Consider the following 22,372-nt stretch of genomic DNA (forward strand, 5'->3'; position numbering starts at 1 on the left):
CGTTAGGAATCATATTCAGTTGGGATCTCACCTGAGTTAATAATGAAAGTTGTCCACAACACTAAAAATAAGGAAAATTTTAGATGTAGTTTGCAGAATAATTACACCAGAACCAGCTCTGTAAGTACCATAATAAATTTATATACAGCTGCAAAATGAAATGGTCCTTGTAGTTGCTATTCAGATAAAAATTTCATTTTACATAAGTAAATAATTTATTTTATGTTAATAATGGATGTTATGTTGTGAAAAAGAAATTGTGCTGAAATTTACAAGGTATATAGTGGTAATCTGAATTAAATTGAAATTAGCACAGCAACTTGCTACAAAGATATCTTCCTTAATTCTACAAAAATTTCTCACCTGCAAGGTTGGCAGGCTGTGTGCAATAGTCTTGACTACTGCATTGTTGTCTATTGTCCAGCTTGACAAATTCTGAGTACCTCGGAGCATCTGTCATAGTTACTGGTGTCAGCAGCACATCAACACCCAAAGACCACACCTGTTCAAAATCCTGAGCTATCAGCCTTCGCAGTTTCAATGCTTGTACGAAGTACTTGTTGTAATTCCTGTAAAACGACATCCTTATCAGCACTAAAAGCTGTCAGCAGTATAAGAAATGTCACTTTTGGAAAGCTGCATACATGCATACTGCACTTATACACATTGCACATAAATGCTTGCAGACAAAGTCTACATTCAACTACGTCTACCACTGTACTCTGAAAACCAGTGAAGTGAACAGAAGAGGATCTTATTAGATTAAATACATTTATCATGAATTGTTCATACAATCTTTGTGTTGATTTTTAAATGGCCTACACAAGTACACAAATATTCACACTGTCCCTGGTGTGGCAAAGATATCATAGGAGGATTTGATTATGTCTATGCTGACAGAAAATTGAAAAACAAAACTATGCATTTTTTATGTCCCCCCCCCCCCCCCCCCCTCCACCAATCTCAGTGCCTGTTGGTCTTTTGAGCTGGTGCTATGAAAACATACATAGTTGCACTCTTTGAGTATTTTCTTAACTAAAAGTTTCCATTCTACTACTGAGCTATGTCCTAATTTCCTTCTCCCGATGCGGTCAGGGCTTGCCTTTTTAAATGGATCTTTCTTGAGACAATGTCAACACGGAGAGAGAATAGCCACCATAGCCACACCAGCATTGTTGTAAATTGTTGGGGAGAAAAGGTAAATACCAAGCCGCATGCCACAACTAAATGGAATTAACACTGAATAAATGTTCCAGAACTGCCACAACATTCTTAAAACACATGCATCTATATCTGCGCATGTTTCCGGATGGACAATTTTTGGTGCGGATAAATTACAATTATTTCAGTTCTGGAAAATTCACATTATTTCTCTCCCCAACCACTATATCTGGCGACCTACACTAGAACACGGCATCGGGAGACTGTTAACACATTTGTAATAATTTAAAAAAATTATATAACTTTGTAAATTTTCTATTATGCTAACTGGTGTCTTTCTCTGTTTCATGAATGGGATATGAAACAATTACTAACAAAGAGATAGAGGGGCTGGCCAGTACTTACCTCAGCTCAGTACAGCCGATAGAAGCACAAAAAACAACCGAAAATTTAAGTTCCTAGCTTTCGGAATAAATGTTCCTTCATCGGGGAGGAGAGAGGGGAAAGAAAGGGAAGAAGGGAAAGTGGATTTAGTTACTCACAACCCAGGTTATGAAGCAACAAGGAAAGGAAAACAGGGAGGGTAGCAAGGATGGAGGCATGGTTGTCAGAGGGAAGCCAAAGATATTCTACGGTAAGTACTGTGCCTGCTTCAAACCAAAGAGGATGCATACAGAAGTAAAGAGGTGTATAGTATAAAGATGTAGGATGAAAAGATGCATGAATGGCTAAAGAGGAAAGGAAAAGAGGAGAAGACTGAAAAGTAAATGGGAGTGAGGTGGTTTAACGTAGGTTCAGTCCAGGGGGATGGCGGGATGAAAGGATGTGCTGGAGTGCAAGTTCCCATCTCCGCAGTTCAGAGGGACTGGTGTTGGGTGGGAGAAGCCAAATGGCACATACGGTGTAGCAGGTTCCTAGGTCCCTAGAATTAAGCTGGAGGGCATGCTCCACTACTGGGTATTGGACATCTCCTAGGCGGACAGTTCGTCTGTGTCCGTTCATGCGCTCAGCCAGTTTAGTTGTTGTCATACCAATGTAAAAGGCTGTGCAGTGCAGGCATGTCAGCTGATAAATGACATGTGTAGTTTCACACGTGGCCCTGCCTTGAATTGTGTATGTTTTACCAGTAGCGGGGCTGGAGTAGGTGGTTGTGGGGGGATGCATGGGGCAGGTTTTGCAGTGGGGTCGGTTACAGGGGTAGGAACCGCTGGGTAGAGAAGGTAGTCTGGGAATATTGTAGGGTTTAACAAGGATGTTACGGAGGTTAGGGGGACGACGAAAGGCAACTCTGGGTGGTGTGGGGAGAATTTTGTCAAGGGATGATCTCATTTCAGGGGTTGACTTGAGAAAGTCATATCCATGGCGGAGTAATTTATTGATGTATTCGAGGCCAGGTTAATATTGAGTGACAAGGGGGATGCTTCTGTGTGGTCTGAGGGTAGGAATATTGTTGTTGGACGGGGAGGAATGTATTGCTCGGGAGACCTGTTTGTGGACAAGGTCTGCATGATAGTTGCGGGAGAGGAAAGCACTGGTCAGGTTATTGGTGTAATTGTTGAGGGATTTGTCACTGGAGCAGATACGTTTGCCACGAATACCTAGGCTGTAGGGAAGGGAGCGTTTGATGTGGAATGGATGGCAGCTATCAAAGTGAAGGTACTGTTGTTTGTTTGTGGGTTTGATATGGACAGAGGTGTGGATGTGAGCTTCAACAAGATGAAGGTCAACATCCAGGAAGGTGGCTTGGGTTTTGGAGAAGGACCAGGTGAAATTCAGATTCGAAAAGGAGTTGAGGTAATGGAGGAAATTAAGGAGTGTTTCTTCACCATGAGTCCAAACCACAAAGATGTCATCTATAAACCTATACCAGGCCAGGGGAAGCAGCTGTTGGGTCTTCAGGAAAGCTTCCTCCATGCGGCCCATGAAGAGGTTGCCATAGGACGGAGCCATCCTGGTTCCCATGGCAGTTCCCCTGATTTGTTTGCAGGTCTGGCCTTCAAAAGTGAAGTAATTATGGGTGAGGATGAAGTTGGTAAGTGTGATAAGGAACGAGGTTTTTGGGAGATCTTCGGGTGGGCGTTGGGAGAGGTAGTGCTCAAGGGCAGAGAGACCATGGGTGCGTGGGATGTTTGTGTAAAGGGATGTAGCATCTATGGTGAAAAGAAAGGTTTCAGGTGGGAGAGGAGTGGGAATGGATTTGAGGCGTTCTAGGAAGTGGTTTGTGTCCTTGATGTAGGATGGGAGTCTGCAGGTGATAGGTTGGAGGTGTTGGTCTACCAGAGCTGAGATACGTTCTGTTGGGGCTTTGAAGCCTGCTACAATGGGACGGCCAGGATGGTCCTCTTTGTGGATTTTGGGTAATAGGTAGAAGGTAGGGGTACGTGGCTCAGATGGAGTGAGTAAGTCTATGGAAGCCGTTGTGAGGCCTTGTGAGGGACCTTGGATTTTTAGGATTTTCTGCAGCTCAGTCTGGATAGAGGGAATGGGATCCTGGGAAAGAGCTTTGTAGGTTGAGGTGTCGGAGAGTTGACGCAGTCCTTCTGCCACATACTCCACACGGTCAAGTACCACAGTTGTGGAGCCTTTATCCGCCGGAAGGATTACAATAGGGCGGTCTGTTTTCAGCTGCTTAATGACACGGGATTCAGCTGGGGTGATGTTGGGGATTGTCGGGATTTCTTCAAGAAGGACTGGGAGGCAACACTGGATGTGAGGAATTCCTGAAATGTCTGCAAGGGATGGTTTTGGGGGAGGGGAGGAGGATCCCTTTGAGGAGGCGGTCGGAACTGTTCTAGACAAGGTTCAACACTGGGTCTAGTATTTGGGAGCTGTGTTTGGGTATCGAAGTGATATTTCCAGTTGAGGTTCCGGGTGAATGAGAGGAGATCTTTAACCAGGGCAGTGTGGTTGAATTTAGGTGTAGGGCTAAAGGTTAAGCCTTTTGATAGAACAGATGTCTCTGGAGGAGAGAGGGATCTGGATGAGATGTTTAGAACTGAATTGGGGTTGGTGATATGTGGCATTTGACTGTGGTTATAGTTGAGATTTGGTTTGTGTGGGGTATGTGCTGGGATGGGGAGACTGAGTAGGGTGGCTAGGTTAGGTTTGTTGGCTATGAGGGGCGTTTGTTGACGGTTATGTTGTGGTTGGTGTTTGTGAGGGATAGGGAGAGGGACCCCACTTCTTAGGTGTTGCACTAGCAATGTGGATAGTTTTTTCAGGTGGTGTGTGGCATGGGACTCAAGTTTGCGGCTGGCTTCTAGGATGATGTTCCTAAGTGTGTTCTCCAAGCAAGGGTTTGAGAGGTGGAGGACTTTGAAGAGAGATAGGAGCTGTTGGGAGTGGTGGTTACATGAAGTAGTGTAGAGATTCAGGACAAGTTGGGTAAGGGCTAAGGATTGAAGGTTCTGGAAGTCCAGGAGAGATTGGTGGAGGGAGGAATTGCACCCAGAGATGGGAACTTTTAAGGTAAGTCCTTTAGGGGTAATTCCAAAGGTTAAGCAGGAACGGAGGAAAAGTATGTGGGATTGCAGTTTGGCTATGGTAAATGCATGTTTCCAGAATGAATGTAAATAATGTGGTATAGGATTAGGGTACATAGTGGGTAACTGGTGGGTAGGGAAATTAAATAACTAAAGTTAAAATAGTAATCATAAGAAGGAATAAAACACGGAAGGAAGGGCGAGAAAGAAAGAAATTGTGTTGGTAATGTTAAACACCAAAGAAAGACCACCAAATAAGAAAAATACGGAAAAAGTTGACCAGACCAAGCAAGTATGTCCAAATCAGGGGAAAAAGAACACACGCTGCTCAAAAACAGAGATAGCGAGTAGCGCAAAAAAGTTCGCGCGTGCCGCAAAAAAGTTCGCGCGTGCCGCAGAAATGTCCCAAAAAATGTTTCCTGTGGCAGAGAAAGATAGCCAATTGCACAAAAATGAATGGGATACTATGTTATCGCAACAAGGATGGAAAGTACATGATGTGCAAAAGCTGAAATATGATCAATTGGAGAACTATTTGTGGAAGAAGTGAATAAGTCAACAAAAAGGTAGAAAAATTCATGATCTACTGTGTGCATATCTGTGCTTAGTAGCGTCTCTGCCAATAGCGATGATGATGGTTGGTTTGTGAGGCGCTCAACTGCGCTGTCATCAGTGCCCGTACAAAGTCCCAACTTTTGCGCAGTCTAATTTTATTCACAGCTAATTTAGCCACTGTCACAAATAATCATGATGATGATGATGACGATGATGATGAAGACAACACAAACATCCAGTCTCTGGGCAGGGAAAATCTCCAACCTGTCTGGGAATCGAACCCAGGACTTCATGATCCAGAGGCAACAACACTAGCCACTAGACCCTGAGCTGCGGACGCTCTGCCAATAGTGATCACAATACTTTCCTAATCCTATTCCCAAATTGAAACATTCTGGTAAAACACAAGATGAGTAATTTTAGGGAGAGAAATTTGAGCGTAGAATTGAGTTATGCATACAATGTATTTTGATTCATATTAGTGAGACACCACTGAATAGGTTTCGTAGTGGCGTCCTCACAATTACAAATTTAAAATTTCATTTTCAAAGGTATTCATTTACTTTGTTATTTTATAAAACTTTCAAAAAATGAGTACACAAAATAGGCACACTGTTGCCAGTCCATTGCAGGATAGCCAAGCACAAGATGTTGCTGAAATGGAAGTGGCAACAAATGAAATTTAAACTGAAAATGTTGTTCGCAGTGACAACTAATTACATTTTTCAATTAACATGGACACAGATGATAGGAACATTATCATTCAAAATTATACAATGATGACAGCAGATGAGACCGAGTCATTGTTTCCTCCAGGGAGTATTTTTTCGTTTGGAGAAAATGTAACACACGGCACTGCAGACTTATTAAATCATTCTTTGCCTGCCACACTTACACCTAAAGCAAAACGTGATTGGACAGGGTGCATTGCGCACACTGAAAACTCCGATCATGGAGCAAATGTTACAACAGTTATTTAAACAAAGCTTCAATGATTTCATGTCTAAAGAACTTGTTACTGGAAATGCATGGTTTCCATGCTAGAGACCATGTATTCAATCATACGTCGTTACAGATGCTGCACTCTGATACCCATTGTACCATGCAGCCACAGTTACATATGTGTTGAAATGGTTTCCATTTACCTCAACGCATGTGTGTAAGCGGCCTAGCATGTTCTCTCTCTCTCATGTTCACATCAGCCTGGCTGCATCCAAACAGTGTCAAAGGCAGAAAGAATATGCTGCTCCAGTGTCTCCACATCTGGAATGGGCTCTGGATAGATGATACTTTTGAGATGGCCCCATAACCACAAACTGTGCAGGTTGAGATCTGGTGGATGAGATGGTCATGCAACTGGACCCCCTCGTCCGATCCATCAACCAGGAAAAACATGACTGAGAAGCATCCGGACGTTAATAGCGAAGTAGACTGGAGCACCATCATGTATCAGCCATCATGGCACTTCTTCCAGCAGGGGATACAAAGTCACCTGCAAGAAATGCTGATAGTTCCAGCCTGTTAGGTGACGTGAATGGAAATACAGTCGCCAATTATCCTGGCCTACACCTTCAAGCTTCACCGATGCTGATGATATGATGTCACCATTACCATGGAGGTTCTGCATACTATCCACAGATGACTTATGAAAGTTGAAGATACCATTCCATGTAAAGGCGGCCTCATCTGTGAATAGGATTGATGACAAATCCTGGAATCGGAGTTGCCTGGTGTAGAAACCAGTGACAGAACTGCTCCCGATGTGGAAAGTCTGTTGCTAGTAAGGCCTGTACACACAGTAAGTGATAAGGATAGTAACAGTTGTCACGGAGAATTTTCCACATGGTCATCTGGCTTACGCTGTAGTGACAGTTCAACTGCATGGTACTGACATGGTGGTTGTCTTCCATAGTGTTCATCACATTTTCCTCCAAGTCAGGTGTCCGAACATTATGGGTGCGTGCGTCCTTCATAATTTCCTGCTTCCTGAACTGACCCTGTGTCCGACAAACAGTGAAACACTGTTGTGAAGATTGAATGCTGTGGTTGTTGTCAGTGGGGATAGGTACCCTGTTACAACCTTGCTGCCCACTGCCTGTTGTCATTTACCTTTTGGTACATAAACACCATGTTGGCAAGCTCTCAATTCGAATATAAATCCATTATGTACAACACTGTATCTCATCCACAACAAGGTAGGTCAGCAAGAGAAGTGAATCACACACAACATTACCAATTAATACAGCAGGAGAGAGTATGAGGAACAGTTCCACCCTCTAGGAGCAGACCACGCATACTGTAACTGTGGCCGCGTAGTAAGTACCTATTAGTCCACAGTCTCTGTAACACAGTATGACTGAATCCGAAGTGCGACAATAAAGTAATGAGACTGATGTGAAAAAAAGTTGTTTCTTACAGTTTTAGTCAAGTTTAGTGTTCTCCCCTTCAAAGTAGTTCCCTTCTGATTGCACATACTTTTTGCAGCACTTCTGCCATTGATGGTAACATTTCTGAAACTCATCTTCTGTAATATTCTCCAAGACCCTCGTCACAGCTTTATGGACATCTTGTGTTGTTTGAAAATGGTGCCCCTTGACTGCCGTTTTGACTCTTGGAAATAGAAAAAAGTCACACAGAGCGATATATGGTGAATAAGGTGGCTGAGGTAGTACTGAAATTTGTTTTGAGGTTAAAAATTGCTGTACTAACAGAGCAGTATGGGATGGTGCATTATCGTGATGCAGAATCCGATTAACAGCAATGTTGACAAAGAGACGAAGAACTCTTTTACAAAATTCAGTTCTTCTGCCATCATTTTCATGCATAATCTTCGATCAGACTGTACGAAGTCATGCACCCTGGCCATGTAGACATCTGTCCATGAGGTTGATGGTCGTCTACTGCGGTCTTCATCTTCAACATTCGTTCTGCCTTCACTAAACATTTTATGCCAACAAAACCCTTGAGCTCTGACATAACATCCTCTCCAGAAGCCTTCTGATGCTTACAGTTGTCGTCGTGTTTTCACCCAATTTAAAGAAGCTAGTAGGTTGCTGTTGGATCCAGGCCTGGACCCAGTCACACACTTTGCCATCCACTGAATCGATGTCCATGAATAGCTTGTTTTAGAGGTCCAAACACATTAACGTCACAAGGTGGATGTTCCAGCGTTTCCCACTGAAACTGCTGCAACGTCATCTTCACCACACTGGCCATGTGCGGGAGGACATTATTATGCAAGAGGACAACGCCATTGGACAACATGCCTCAGTGTTTCGACTTGATGGCTCATCTAAGGTTCTGTAAAGTGGCTTGAAAAACACAGGGCATTGATGGTGGTTCCCTACTCCAGGAACTTGACAAGCAGTGGGCCTTTGTGGTAAAAAAAGGAGGGCATCATGACCTTTGTGGTGTGCAAAGCCTTCGATTTCTTTGGAGATGGTGAAGTCGCATGTTTCCACTGCTTGCTCTGATCCTTGATTTCCGGTTCAGAATGGTGACACCATGTTTTGTCGCCTGTCACAATGCGCAACAGAAAGGTGTATTCCTCCTCATGATAACATCACTAATGACTCAAAGACAGCGCCATTCAAGTATTGCACTGATCAGTGATCAGTTGGTGGGGAACCCACTGCGCACATATTTTTCAAAAGTTCAAATGTTGATGCATTATGATGTTGGTGGTGCTCTTGTTAATACCCAGTAACTGATGGATCATATCCACAGTGATTCTGCAGTTGTCCAAGACTTCAGCATTTCCGGTGTGATGAGAGGGTGAGCCTGTCCAAGACGAGGCTTGTCTTCCAGTGACTCGCACCTCTAAAGGAATTGTTTGCACCATTCCACAACTCTTGAACGATTCAGACTGTACTCACCATACACAGCCTTCATCCGTTGATACATTTCACAGCCTCCAACTCCCTCCACTGCTAAAAATCAAATCACTCCTTGCTGTTCCTGCTTACATGCCTGCGTGTCCAAGAGTGGACAATAATTTTTGACACCAAATTCTCTTCGGTGTGAAACCACTCTGGTGCTATGCAACATCAAACAGTGCACATGCGCCAGTCTCTCTACCAATACATGGCGCTACCATACCCGCAGTGACATGGTGCCAACTTATGTCTAAGGCAAAGGTTGATGCACTGACAAGGATTCATTTGAATGAACCTCATACTTCCATACTGAGCAGCTACATAAGAGAGTCAGCTCATTAAATGGTAGGAGGTATAAATGGTCAGTAACCAGAGATCAACTGCTAAGACACTTAAGTACTTTTTGACTTCAAGTTATTGAAATATGGCAGTGAACTACATTTGCCTTCTTTTTCTTAAAAAACACCCACAACAACAGGAAGATGTAGATTTTCAAGTGCTGTTGTGCTGAGGTTGAAGGAAGAATAGGAAGTTGAGAAAGCATCCAAAGACAGAGCATTTGGTTTGGATCTTTACTGTGAGCACAGCACTATTCATACATATGCCAAAAAGACTATCACTACAATTTCCTCAGAGCACCCTGTCCTCTTGCAGAACATTTCTGAGACTTCAATGAAAATAGCATTCATCTGAAGATTAATGTATTAGAAGAGAAAGACATTCTTGTACTCCCGATTCACAACCTAGTTCGCAACCTTGTTTTTACAAACATCATTACAGTCTTTCTGGTTGTCGTATAAGAGTACTATGAGGCCCACTCATTCATTTGTTGCGTTCCACAGATATTATTGGTAATTTAATATTTGCTGAATTACAATGGTATTTTTCAAAGGAAATAAATAGTGGTGCGGGCACAGGAACACCTCCTGTATTGCTGCTACCAGTATAGGGAAATTATCAAGTTCAAAGTGGTGTCTGCTGAACCTAGAATTGTAGTTACTTGTTTTTTGGACTCAAGAACTCAAACAGGTTGACAATTAAGGAGTTGTTTGAGAGGCTTTTCCACATGAAATCTTAGGGCAATACAACAGCTCACAGAGGAAGTAATTTGTTGTCACTGAACAACAGTTGCATGTCCGCCCAAAACAAACTATTTTTACCACCTACAATAACCATTTTACAGTTTTTGTTTACACTGCACAAATAAAGATATATATAACTTTACTCACTACTGTTTTCTGGTCTCTTTGTCAATTCTGATAATGAAATTTCATTTTTTTACTGCCAATTTCCCTCTAAATTGTATCAAAAACACAGAGTTTGATTACTTCTTTAATCTCACCATCCACATCATCCTTGTCTTGCTCTCTGTCTAACAACAGCTTCTACTGCTCATGCCCATGACCTGCATCTATTTTCACTGCTGCTTCTGAATTAAAGACTGAAATTAATTGACAACATTATTCAATGCAACATGCTGTCATTCCATCATTTAGTGTTTGAAAATGTGTGTATAGTATAACAGAGGCAGTAATTGAGAATGAACCAATCACCCAGCTCAATGAATATTATCAGTTAGGAATGTTAGCTGATATTCCACAAGAGGGGGTTTAAAATAAACTTAGCCCACCAGCGATTAATGGGCTAATGTTCATTAATTCATCATAATATATGCATAATGTCATAAAGGAGAACCTTCTGAGGATATATCTTTGGTTCTGTTAATAACTGATGTTTGTCTCCTACTGCTAGCTTAATATTTACATGACAACATTATCGAAGTGTAGCAGTAATCTGCACAATATAAGAAACTCTCCTAACTACTATGGGCACTACTACTTGCATGCTGCCAACAAAAATCTTCAAACTGGATCTTTAAATAATTTCCATCAATAAACCTGATTTATCAGCTAGCAAGATTATTTACAAGTCAACTTGTGAGCCAATATGTGGCTGAACATTTTTCAGAACTTTTCTAATTACATGTTTTTTATATTACTGTATGAACCATGTCTCATGATTAAGTTTTACCTTTCCTATAAATTTCTGCATTTTCTAGATTATATATAACTTTTACATTGAAGTATAATATAAAGTTGCATACTGATAATAGTCATACAATACAGATCTCACCTTCTCAGGAGGAAATAGTTCCCAGAGAGAATTCGGCTGCGAACAACCTCACCAAAGCCAGATCTGCGAGAAGCAGCAAAGAGTGCTTCAGCTGAATTGCTTTCATTTGCCCGGTATCCATATTCAATGCCATCGTAGCGAGCCATGTTGCTAGCAACTTCAGTGTGATTCAGAACCGAATAACATGCTATTGACAGCTGTGTATGTGGTAAGGATACCTGTGAAATAAAATAACAAATGGTTCTTTATCCATTTGTACACAAGATGTAAATAAAAAGTGTTTTACAACACAAGTTACATCACTTGTGGCCAATATGTACATCAAACAGTAGAAGCCCTAAAATCAGCAAGGTGGAAACTGGCATGTTCCTTCAGTTAAACTGATGAAACATGTACTGGCATGTGGTAATTATTGTAAAGTTCATCCCTCAAAATGGCTCTGAGAACTATGGGACTTAACAGCTGAGGTCATCAGTACCCTAGAACTTAGAACTACTTAGAACCTAACTAACCTAAGGACATCACACACATCCATGCCCGAGGCAGGATTCGAACCTGCGACCGTAGTGGTAGTGTGGTTCCAGACTGAAGTGCCCAGAACCGCTCTGCCATTCCGGCCAGCAAAGTTCATCCCTGTCACAAACATCTTCCTAAAGTTGAGTCAGTGTAGGTTGATCCCTGACAGCAAGCAGCCCTGTTGCCAGCTTCCAACTACACAGCGCAAACAGCTGCAGGTAAAAACAGTAGCCACCTATAAAATCTCCAACAACACTGTGGCGTTGCTATAGAGATGTTTGCAAAATTGCTTAACATGATAGGTTGTAATAGGCACCAAAGCTGCTGCACCCAGCCCACTATACCCATCAGGGATCATCTTACAGTGACTCAACTATAGGTGTTGCAACTTTGACAAACATTACGAGTAGTGCAGCTTATGTTAAAAATTTATTGTTGGAAATTTATTTCCTGCCAATGATATTAAAATTACCAAACTTCACGAAAGTCAGTAAAATAACACACTCCTGAGCATAAACCAAGGAATCCTTTAAACCACGAAAAAATTTGAGCTTCAGTGACATACATGTACATGGCATACTTTTGCAACACTGCATGCAGTACCTGTAGTAGTCCATAAAATGAGTGCAAAGATATTTTGTGTAATGGTCATGAGAGAGTGACTCGCACACAAAGTGTGAACCAAGGGAGCAGAGTGGCATAGTAAGCAGACATTGCATGTGGCTAGATCAGAGGCCAGCACAAGGTAGACTGCAAGTGAAATGTTGCCCACAGCATCATTTCATACTTGTGGGCAAGATTCCAAAACTGAGGAAATATCTGATGGTAAACAGGGTGAGTTAGATCGTGTTGTTCACTTAATGACGGGATCGTTAATTTAGGTTCAGGCCAAGTGCTGTGTAAGTGACAGAACTGAGCAGCATCATGTGGCCTCAGCATAACCAACTTTAAAGCAATAAGTAGTAGTGTTGGTTGACACACTCCAGTGTCCCGTGTCGACATACTACTTCTAGAACTTCACCCACCGACATAATGGCATCAAAATACAAATACGGTGATAAAATTACTCTCATTTACAAAAATTAAATGAAACCTTGTACTGTGTGTTTTTCCTTTGTCGTACTAGTAAAAGAGCCTTCGCATGTTACTGCCAGGGCTGGGATCTTACCATCACAAAGAAATATGCTGAGCACTTCATTGCAGTCGCTGATCCATCTATCTGAGCACACAGATGGAACAATTGCTACTGTCAAAAGGACCTAGGAAAAGAAAAATATTTCTCTTGAGTCACTGCTAGGATCTTACCATCATAATGAAACGTGCCGAGCACTTCACTGCAGTTGTCGATCCACCTGCTTGATGATACAGATGGAACAATTACCACTGTCAAAAGAACACAGGAGAAGAGAAAAAATATTCCTCTAAAGTTACTATATTGCATTTTCAGATGCTCTGGATGCAGAGTAGTCCAGGAATAAACTTTTAGTGTACTCCAGAGTGGGAGGCGGCAAGAAGTAGTGAAGGTGTTTCTCTTTAATAAGTCATACAATTTTACTGAAATTGTATCATTTGTTTGTCTGTACATGTACATCACATATACTGATTTCCATCCGATTTGATAATTCCTTCATGGTGCACTGTATTTTTTGTCTTTGAGGATATTTGCATTTTCTCATTGGATTTAAATTTCTATTTGTGCTTTGTGATCAAATTTAATTGATAAAATTCCCACTATACATTTTGCAAAGAGAGAATATAGCAAAGAGATGCAGCAGTGATTCACTTAAGACTTTACAGGATCAGAGAGTGGTCCCTACTCTTAAGAATCTTAAATTTCATGAACAGCTGCAGGTGGTGCTAGAGCTACCTACTGATCAAAAAGCATATCTTTATGAATCAGTTACACATACAGCAAACATTTCTGTCATATTGTCTGCCAGTAAAGTGAATAGTTTTCCTGCTGTTAACCTCAGTTCAAATGGTTCAAGTGGCTCTAAGCACTATGGGACTTAACATCTGAGGTCATCAGTCCCCTGGAACTTAGAACTACTTAAACCTAACCAACCTAAGGACATCACACACATCCATGCCCGAGGCAGGATTTGAACCTGCGACCGTAGCAGGAGCACGGTTCCGGACTGAAGCGCCTAGAACCGCTTGGCCACAGCTGCCGCCTAACTTCAGTTAACTTAACTCCATTTTCAGGAAAGATCACAGGAAATGTCATCAGATTTTTACAAAATGTGTACCACATCGAATGAATATCCTTGACCTTGTGAGTCACATTTAAACATTTTGTGCCTAAAATTGAGTGGCATGCAAGGTTCTATATGGATTCTATTGAATAACTGAGAAATGTCAACACTTTTAAAGTGGTAGCCTAAGGACTTTCTGTCTGGTACTCTGACAAAAATAGTAAGAGTTACTACTGCAACAAGCTATCTATCCTATGTCAGTATGCAGGAGAATATTTTGAAACACTTGCCAATTGCATGAAATCAGTTCCTGGGCTCACTCTGTAATAGCGTACCACCCTGTCAGTGATATAACACTTCCATTTAGCTTCATGGTTTTAAAAGTTGTGTGATTCTTTTTTGTTAATATCTTTTGTAAGTTGACTAGGTGCTCACTTCAGCAAAATATATCTCTGCTCCTGAATAATTTCCACTTGTCACCAATGAAGGTTGAACATAAATGACAATATTTATTCTCTCTCTCTCACTCTCTCTCTCTCTCTCTCTCTCTCTCTCACACACACACACACAAAGTACCAGTTTTACAGGGTGCAGATAAGGTGAGAAGTACACAAACATTTGTACAAGATTTACAAGAGGTGTCCAATAACTAATGCAACTAATTTTTTTTCTTAGCCACTATCAGTTCAAAAATGCAGAATTTGCTGTAGGACATTGTGGAATATTCCCACTTCAACGGCAGAGCAGCACTATAGGATCCTCCTCACATTTTGGCTGTGTTTGATCTTCTCCATTATGATGAACATTGAAGGGAGGCCCTCCCATCAAAGCTTCACTACTGTTGAGTCTATCTTTAGTGTCCTGGAGAAAGAACTCCCATCATTGATTTGTGCCTAAGGACTATAGTAAGACTTCATTTGAAGGGCATGGAAGTGTCTGTGCTTTTGTCCTCATGATGACAGATTATAATGCTTGACTTTTTTGTGACATTCGACTAGCAAAAGACTACGAGATACAGCTTAATGTAGCACTTAAGTAACTTTTCCAATAGTTCCACTTTCTGCAAAGGCTTAAAAATCCATAAATAGCTTCCCAGGCTCTTAACTCATTGGTCAATGTTTGGTATTATAGTACTCTCAGTCCTTCTCCTAGGCGTGCAGGCTCTATGTGCCATATGCAAGCCAACTGCCTTGTTTCTTTGGTCCTGATGACACATTTGTATGGTCATTGTAAGTACTGCCTGGCTGAAACAAGAACAGTGTATCCATTGGTGTTTTGGATACACGATAGTGAAGCAGACAACAGACTGTAGTATCTTGCTTCACTGTGTTACATGTGAGTGTCACGATGGCTGGTATTATATCCCAATTCCTGTGTTTGACATCAGATTACATCGAGAGCATAGCAGTCAACATTTTACTAGCATTCTGTGTGGCCATTTGTCTATGTATGGTAGACAGTTGTTATCCTGGGGATGACGGTGCAACATGAAATTACCTCTGATGCTTGTCTCATCTGGAAAACTTTTCTATCATTAGAGATTATGACACGAGGTGCTCCGTGCTTCAAAATGATGTCTTCTACAATGAACTTTGCAATTTCTTTGGGTTCCGCAGTCGGCACAGTTTTGGTCACTGTGCAGCATGTGAAGCAGTCAGTGCAGACTACTACTAAGTTTCCCATTGTCAATTTCAGGAACCTCCCGAGAATTGGTATTAGATGCCTGAACGTAATTACAACATGTGGTTCCATTGTTAACGTTTCTACAGTGGCTGAAATAGTGTCTCAGGGATTCGTAGAGGTCTGTCTAGTATTCATGAATCTCAGATGATCAGATGGCATGTCATAGAAACCAAGATAGCTGGCTGTAGATGAGATCGGATTACAAGCAAACATTTCCACCCCAGCAGATCATAATTCCTTTTACACAATGTTCTATTTATTAATCAGAATTCTCCTTTGGTTGGTTCCTCCTACTTCATAGTGTCTATGGTTTCCAGCAATGCTGGACCTTCCCTCTGTTCAGCAGCAATATCACTTAATGCAGACCGAGTGACGTGGCACAGTGGTTAGACACTGGACTCTCATTCGGGAGGACGACGGTTCAATCCCGCATCTGGCCATCCTGATTTAGGTTTTCCGTGATTTCCCTAAATCGCTCCAGGCAAATGCCGGGATGGTTCCTTTCAAAGGGCACGGCCGACTTCCTTCCCCGTCCTTCCCTAGGCGGTGAGACTGATGACCTCGCTGTCTGGTCTTCCCCAAAACAACCCAACCCAACATCATGCAGTGATGTCTGAGATTTCATCCAAGCTACCGTGTTCTGCCAAAGAATTCCCTGAAAGGGCGTCAGCTCGAATGTTTCTGACTTAAAGTGTGAGTTTGAAGCTGGATTATTTCGGTTTATTCCCCCAAACCACCCTCCACTTCGTTATGAGGTGATTTACTTGGAATTTGCAGCCACTCTTCTTTACTGGATAGCCGGCCGCTGGAAACCCTCTTGACTTCTTCTCTGGCAAATAACGCAAGGTACAGGAATTTTTTAGACTCTTTCCACTTATAAAACAAGTAGACATGCAAACTTTGCCTGTCATCAATTAACGATGTATTTGACTTTCATACACAATAAAACTCACTTTCAACATAAATATAAACCTTCCGGTAAGTCCCTCGTACAGTCCAACATCAGAAACAAATTAAATTACAATTAAAAGAAAGTTGGCTTTGATACCATAATTTTTCTTAACATAAATCAGCAAATAAGTCTTGCCTATGGCAAGGTTACATCAAGAGTTTTGAAGAGTTCTTTTTCAACTGTCTTTGTTTTAATAGCAATAGTCAATTACCCAATAAGCACAGAGCTGCATGTAAACTCCATGATTCTTCATTACACACTCACTAAAACACCTATGGATTGCCCGACAGGTACTTGTCAGTGCCGTTCGCCTGCCGCGTCTACTTTCTTCCTGCGACTGATTTTAAACCTGCACACTCAAACATGTGACGCACAGTAGATATGATTCTACCATCCCACACTCATACCAGAATATTGTGTGTTCAAGATGGTAGAAGGCTGAGTGGCTCTAGAACTTACACAGAAATTCTCGAATCACTACACAGCATCCATGTGTTTACATCGTTTTTGTATACCACAGTGATGTCGTATTACCTAACCCTCAGTGCTCATCTCACCAATACACTTGGATTCCTCAGGCTAGTCAGCCAGCATAGCAAATGGTGGTCCATCACAACAGGAAATGGTTTGCGATACAAATATGACAAACTTGTTGATGGCCCAAACAACTGCAAGGCACTCTTTCTCAGTTGTAGAATAGTTCCTCTCTGACTTTGAGAGTATTGTGGAGCACCTTCCTGAATTTGCACTGGAACTGCACTTATCCTTTAACCACTAGCATCAGTATGAAATTCTGTCTCGGCATTCTTGTCATAAAATGCTAGGACTTCTTTGCCAGCATTTCCATAAGGACAAGGACAGATATTTCTTGCATTACAATCCAGGAAAATTTGGCACCTCACTCCAGTAGTTCTTGAAAGTTATGTGCCTTAGTACTGAAATCCTTTATGAATTGCTAGTTGTGTATTCACCTTCTGAGCAAATTTTCCAGATCGTGAAAGTGCCAAGGAATCAGAAAATCTATGACAGCTCTCATTTTCTCTGATGGAAACATACTACAGTGCCATACACTAGATGCTCCCAGATTGTTATTTCTTGAGCAATGACTACGCACTTTTTCATATTCAGGTGGAGGCCTGCTGACTGAACACACTTCAACACGACTGTCATGTGGCTTAGATATGCTTCAAATGTCTTTGGAAAAATAATGTTATCCACATAGCAATGATGTGTAGTTCATTTAAAGTATTGAAGCAGGCTGTTTATCAGACACTCAAAAGTGACTGCAGATGTAGAAAGTTAGTAAAGTTTGTTTTACAAGCAGCAACATAGTCGTGAATACAAACAGTGATCCAGGTACTGTCAAATGTTTTTTATTCGGGTCTTTGATCATCTGAAAATCTGTTTTATTTAAAAAGCTTTACGAACTTTCACATAAAAAATTCAGAGACATTACTTTCCAACACGCCTTTGTATTTAATTAGCAAAATGCATTTCAGCAACATGTCACTATAATCCAGAGCATTCCAGTTTCATGTGCATTACATTAATCTGAAGTGTTGGATAATTTACTTATATTCAGAAGAGAAATTACGGTGGGGTCAAGTTGACCCCTTCTGCCATTCTAGGTATACTGAATGAAATGGTGAAGAAAATTAAAAAATCATAAAAAGTTGTATAATTTCATTAATGAAGTAAATAAACCGGATATGACAATGAATGAAAAACATTTTACAAGGCTCATTTTGATACCTTCTGCCATTCTAGTGTTAACTTCTGGAGTATATTGTTCCAAGTTTTGATTTTAGCTGCCATATTCCAAAGATCGATTTTGTATGTCAAAAACCTAGGAATTTTGGAGTATGCAATAGTGTCGAGTCTGTTCTCTAAATGTGAGTGTAGATTTGAAGTTTGCTTATTGATTTCACAGGTAGAAAGTTGAGACAATGGTCTTTTGACTATTTGGTTGCAGAGAATTGTGTTTGAAGTATTCATCCAATGTCCTTGTGTCTGATGTTAGTGTTCCTTCATCTTCCCTAAAACTTTGATCCTGAATGATCAGAGCAATATCATTAGCATAAACAAAACTTCCCGACCTTTGTTTCTCGAAGCTCATATTTACACAAATTAAATAAGAGTGGGACCAAAACAGAACCTAGTGGAATACTGTCATTTATTTTGTAAACTCTGCTTTTGGAGTTCTCTGAGAACACCTGGAAGTATCTATTGTTCAGCATGTTGCCAATTACAGTGGTTAGAGCAGTGGGGCAGTAGTTTAAAACTTTGGATGGTTCTTTGTTTGAATTTAGTACAGCAATGATCTCAGTTTTCTTGAAGAGAGTTGGCAAATGACCTGTCTAAGGTATTTGAAAAGAAGGTGTTCATCCGTTTGAAGTAGGCCCACAGTGCAATAGAAACTCAGGGTAAATACCACCCACACCTGCTGCCTTCCTAAGTTTCATGTTCTTTGTAGCTTCTATGGTCTCTTTCAATTGAAATGGAGGGGAGAACTCAAATGTTTGAGGAGCTGACCTTATCTTTATATTTAAGAATTGTCTACTTCCTGTTTTGATGTGTTTATCTCTTGTTGACATGGAAGTGGTGATCATGTCATTGGCCACATCATCTTTTACTTTACATTTCTGTCAGGCGATTATAATATAAAACCTACCAAATATGAGCAATAACTGGAAATGATGAAAGCCAGTGTGCCATCTCCCAATTTCCGCTTGTGATGTATAGTGCAATCTTTTGTCTCACCGGCAATATTGCTCTCCACGAAGCAAATGTCTTGACTTGTTTTACTAAGTTCTTCATCCTATAGAATGCTGTAGAACACAAAATTTCACACTATAACATCACACAACCAAACCAGTTCCTTATCCATGAACATTTTCTTGTGCCATGTGAGGACAGCGTAAGATCACTAAGGTCCTCACCATTTGGTACTAAACAAGCACAGGTGGTATACTATTTATGGACATGGCAAGTGTTTAACTCCAGCCGGCCCCCAATGCCCCCTTCCATGTTTTGATCTGTAGAACAACTAAAAATAACAATGTAATTTCACTTTGAGATATGCTGGTTACACTTGAAGATAGTTTACAAACACAATGGGAGAAACAGATGACACAAAAATTAAAATGTGCAGTACTTTTGAAAGGTACGAGAGATGAGCCACTAGCAAACAGCATACCTGTGAAACAATTGCTCCATTATGTTCCAGTAAATCTGCAACCTCAGTCCACACTGCCAGCACCTCTGTGGACAGCCCAGGGCAATGGTACTCTGCAGGCACACCCACTCGCAGACCCTTAACATCTGGATCCTTAGGAAGACAAATCGGTGAAAATGGTTTACGCACTGTAGTCGAGTCCATTGGGTCGTGGCCAGCTAGAATGTCTGGAATAATGAAAATTAATTTGAATATTTCTTAATGTACATCACAAGCAGATCCTTCACAAACAATTACCCTTGCAGCCATAAAATTACAAATGACCAGGCAATTTAGATGCTGGTGAAGTAAAAAAAGTGGCATACAAATAATCATCATCTTAATGCTGGATCTCTTGTTTTTAGCTGTATTTCCAAAATATTTTTTCCAAATCCACAATCCTGAAAGCACAGAATGCATTTCTTTCTTTTGGTTACTCATTTTTGAGACATGTTCTGCCAATTTAACTTTTTGTAGAAATAATGAACAGTTTTGAGTAATGCTTGAGTAATGTTGTTTTAGACCTAAATTATTACATTTACTCTTAACTTTGTTTTAGTGCCAGTGAAGTGATTGATTTGTTGCTCAAAAAGTAATAACTTTTACAAAAGAGCAATGGAATAAAATGGAGGTACAACGTAACCAATACAATTACTCTCGTAGCAGTCCCTCGTGATGATTCAGATACTGTCCATCTCGAGTTCAGTGGTCAATGTGGCTGAACGCCGTGTAAAGGAGCCCGGGTTCGCTTCCCAGCTGGGTCGGAGATGATTTCTGCTCAGGGACTGGGTGTTGTGTTATTATCATCATCATCATCATATCATCTCCATTGACACAAAGGTCACCGAAGAGGTGTCAACTGAAAAGACTTGCACCAGAACCTGACGGGAGGTCCTAGCCAAACATTTCATTGAGGTACTGAGCTCAAGTAGATGGTGAGATATTAGTATTATACACTATAGAACTAGGCTAAATTACCTATTATAACATGACACAGGTGTTTTAGATGTCACTATTTTCGTTCAGCAACTCCTACTCTCAGTTTTCTAAGCAATCCATAATTGTGTAGTATGAATTATTTAAGAGATACATTCTGACTGCCTTTTTGAAGATATATTTTAGTACTCTTGCATCTCCCTGGACAAAATACTGTATAATTTCAATTCCTGATTTAAAATGTTTTGAGTTTATCATTTTTTTCTCTTGGTAAGTGTAAGCCCAAACTAACATGGGATTCTTAGGAATAACATGTTCCATTTTTATCCCCTTAGGCCACCGAAAGATGTTTGTGAGGAGTGAAAACTAAGTTTGAATAGTTGGTAAGTGTAGAACATCCCACAGTGCACACGTGCTTTTGTTTTACATATGTGCAAATGAAGTGCAAGTCACATCTTTTTCAGGCATCAGCAAGGTGCGATGGCGAATAAACCTCTCCACCTGCTATAGCAGGGCACTTGTTCTCTGGGTGTAATGGCTTGGCAGTGCCTCGGAGTCAAGGAGCAAAGAGACGCATGCAAGAATGTAAATGAGAAAACATCTGAAGAGTCCTTAGAAGAACTTTCATTCTCTCAATTGATAATGTCAAAGCAATACACATACAAATGTTGTAACCTATCATGAGTTACAAAATAAGACAAATTTCGTTCATTCATTATTGTAACTAAAGTTGTATAAGAAAAACATTGTGCATATAATACAGAAGAGTTCATGAAAAACTGCTGACGTCATTTCGTAGTTTTGACAGACTGAAGCTCTCTTCTAGCAGCCGCAACAAGATAAAAAGAGTCCAACTGCTTGGAAAAATGGCACAGCATAGCAGGACCACAAAAGTAATTAACACTGAGAACAATGACCAGAAAGTATCTACAAGGTAAAGGTGACACACATGCAACAGGATGTTACAAATTCACCATGTAACTCTCTAGTTTCGCTCTCTTGTGCAGGGCACAAATTAGTGATGTGAAAAGGAGGTAGCATTTTTGGGTTTTCAAGAGATTTGAAGAGAATAACAGAAGAAAATACAATGCTGTTCAGGGCAACCTGAGTCAACAACTAAAGACGTATAAGGAGGCACAACACTGTGTTGTTGTCGTCTAAAATAACAAAGAAAAACTAAATGTAATGTGGTTGTGACTGAAGAATTATTATTGGTTTCAAAAGTGAGAAAAGAATAATAGTTAATGTAGCAATGGCATGAACAGCAACCAGTATCCACATGCTTACATAACCTTGGGCACTTGCCTGATTATATCATAGATGACATGGAAGAACCCTGTTGTGCAAAACTACAGTGGCAGCAATGATCTCCAAGGGCATCTCTGCAACAGCTGACCAGCTTAACGACAGAACAGCTCCACTTTGCAGCGCTGTGCCCAGTCAGTGGCTATGCAACGACTGTGCAGTAGCTTATACCTGTGTCACTGAGCCCAAACAAAACACATCGGCAGCACAATGTGAGGCGGGGCAGGGCGGGTAATGATATTGCAGTGTAAATGTTTGTTCACTGTCTTTCATCATAATGTCCACTACAAAAGTTCCACCTACCTCAGTATGGTGTCTGATCACCAGCATGTTTTTCTGCATATGTAGGTACTGTTCAGATGGCA

The 22,372-nt window shown here is 40.9% G+C and overlaps 1 protein-coding gene across 3 annotated transcripts in view; it reads right to left on the minus strand.

Annotated features, from left to right (window-relative positions):
* LOC126268081 (glutamyl-tRNA(Gln) amidotransferase subunit A, mitochondrial) overlaps positions 1-22,372 on the minus strand; it is a 143,182-nt gene that overhangs the window by 32,285 nt on the left and 88,525 nt on the right. For all 3 annotated transcript variants that reach the window (XR_007549080.1, XR_007549081.1, XM_049973564.1), the window contains exons 6-8: positions 19,749-19,954; positions 11,207-11,424; positions 364-569 (exon numbers count right to left, since the gene is read on the minus strand). Coding sequence is in view for 1 of the 3 variants with exons in the window: in XM_049973564.1 (XP_049829521.1) it covers positions 364-569; positions 11,207-11,424; positions 19,749-19,954 (630 nt within the window). In the remaining 2 variants the exon portion in view is untranslated. The remainder of the gene's footprint in view (positions 1-363; positions 570-11,206; positions 11,425-19,748; positions 19,955-22,372) is intronic.

This window comes from Schistocerca gregaria, chromosome 4, assembly GCF_023897955.1.
Source record: "Schistocerca gregaria isolate iqSchGreg1 chromosome 4, iqSchGreg1.2, whole genome shotgun sequence".
NCBI classification, from domain to species: Eukaryota; Metazoa; Arthropoda; class Insecta; order Orthoptera; family Acrididae; genus Schistocerca; species Schistocerca gregaria.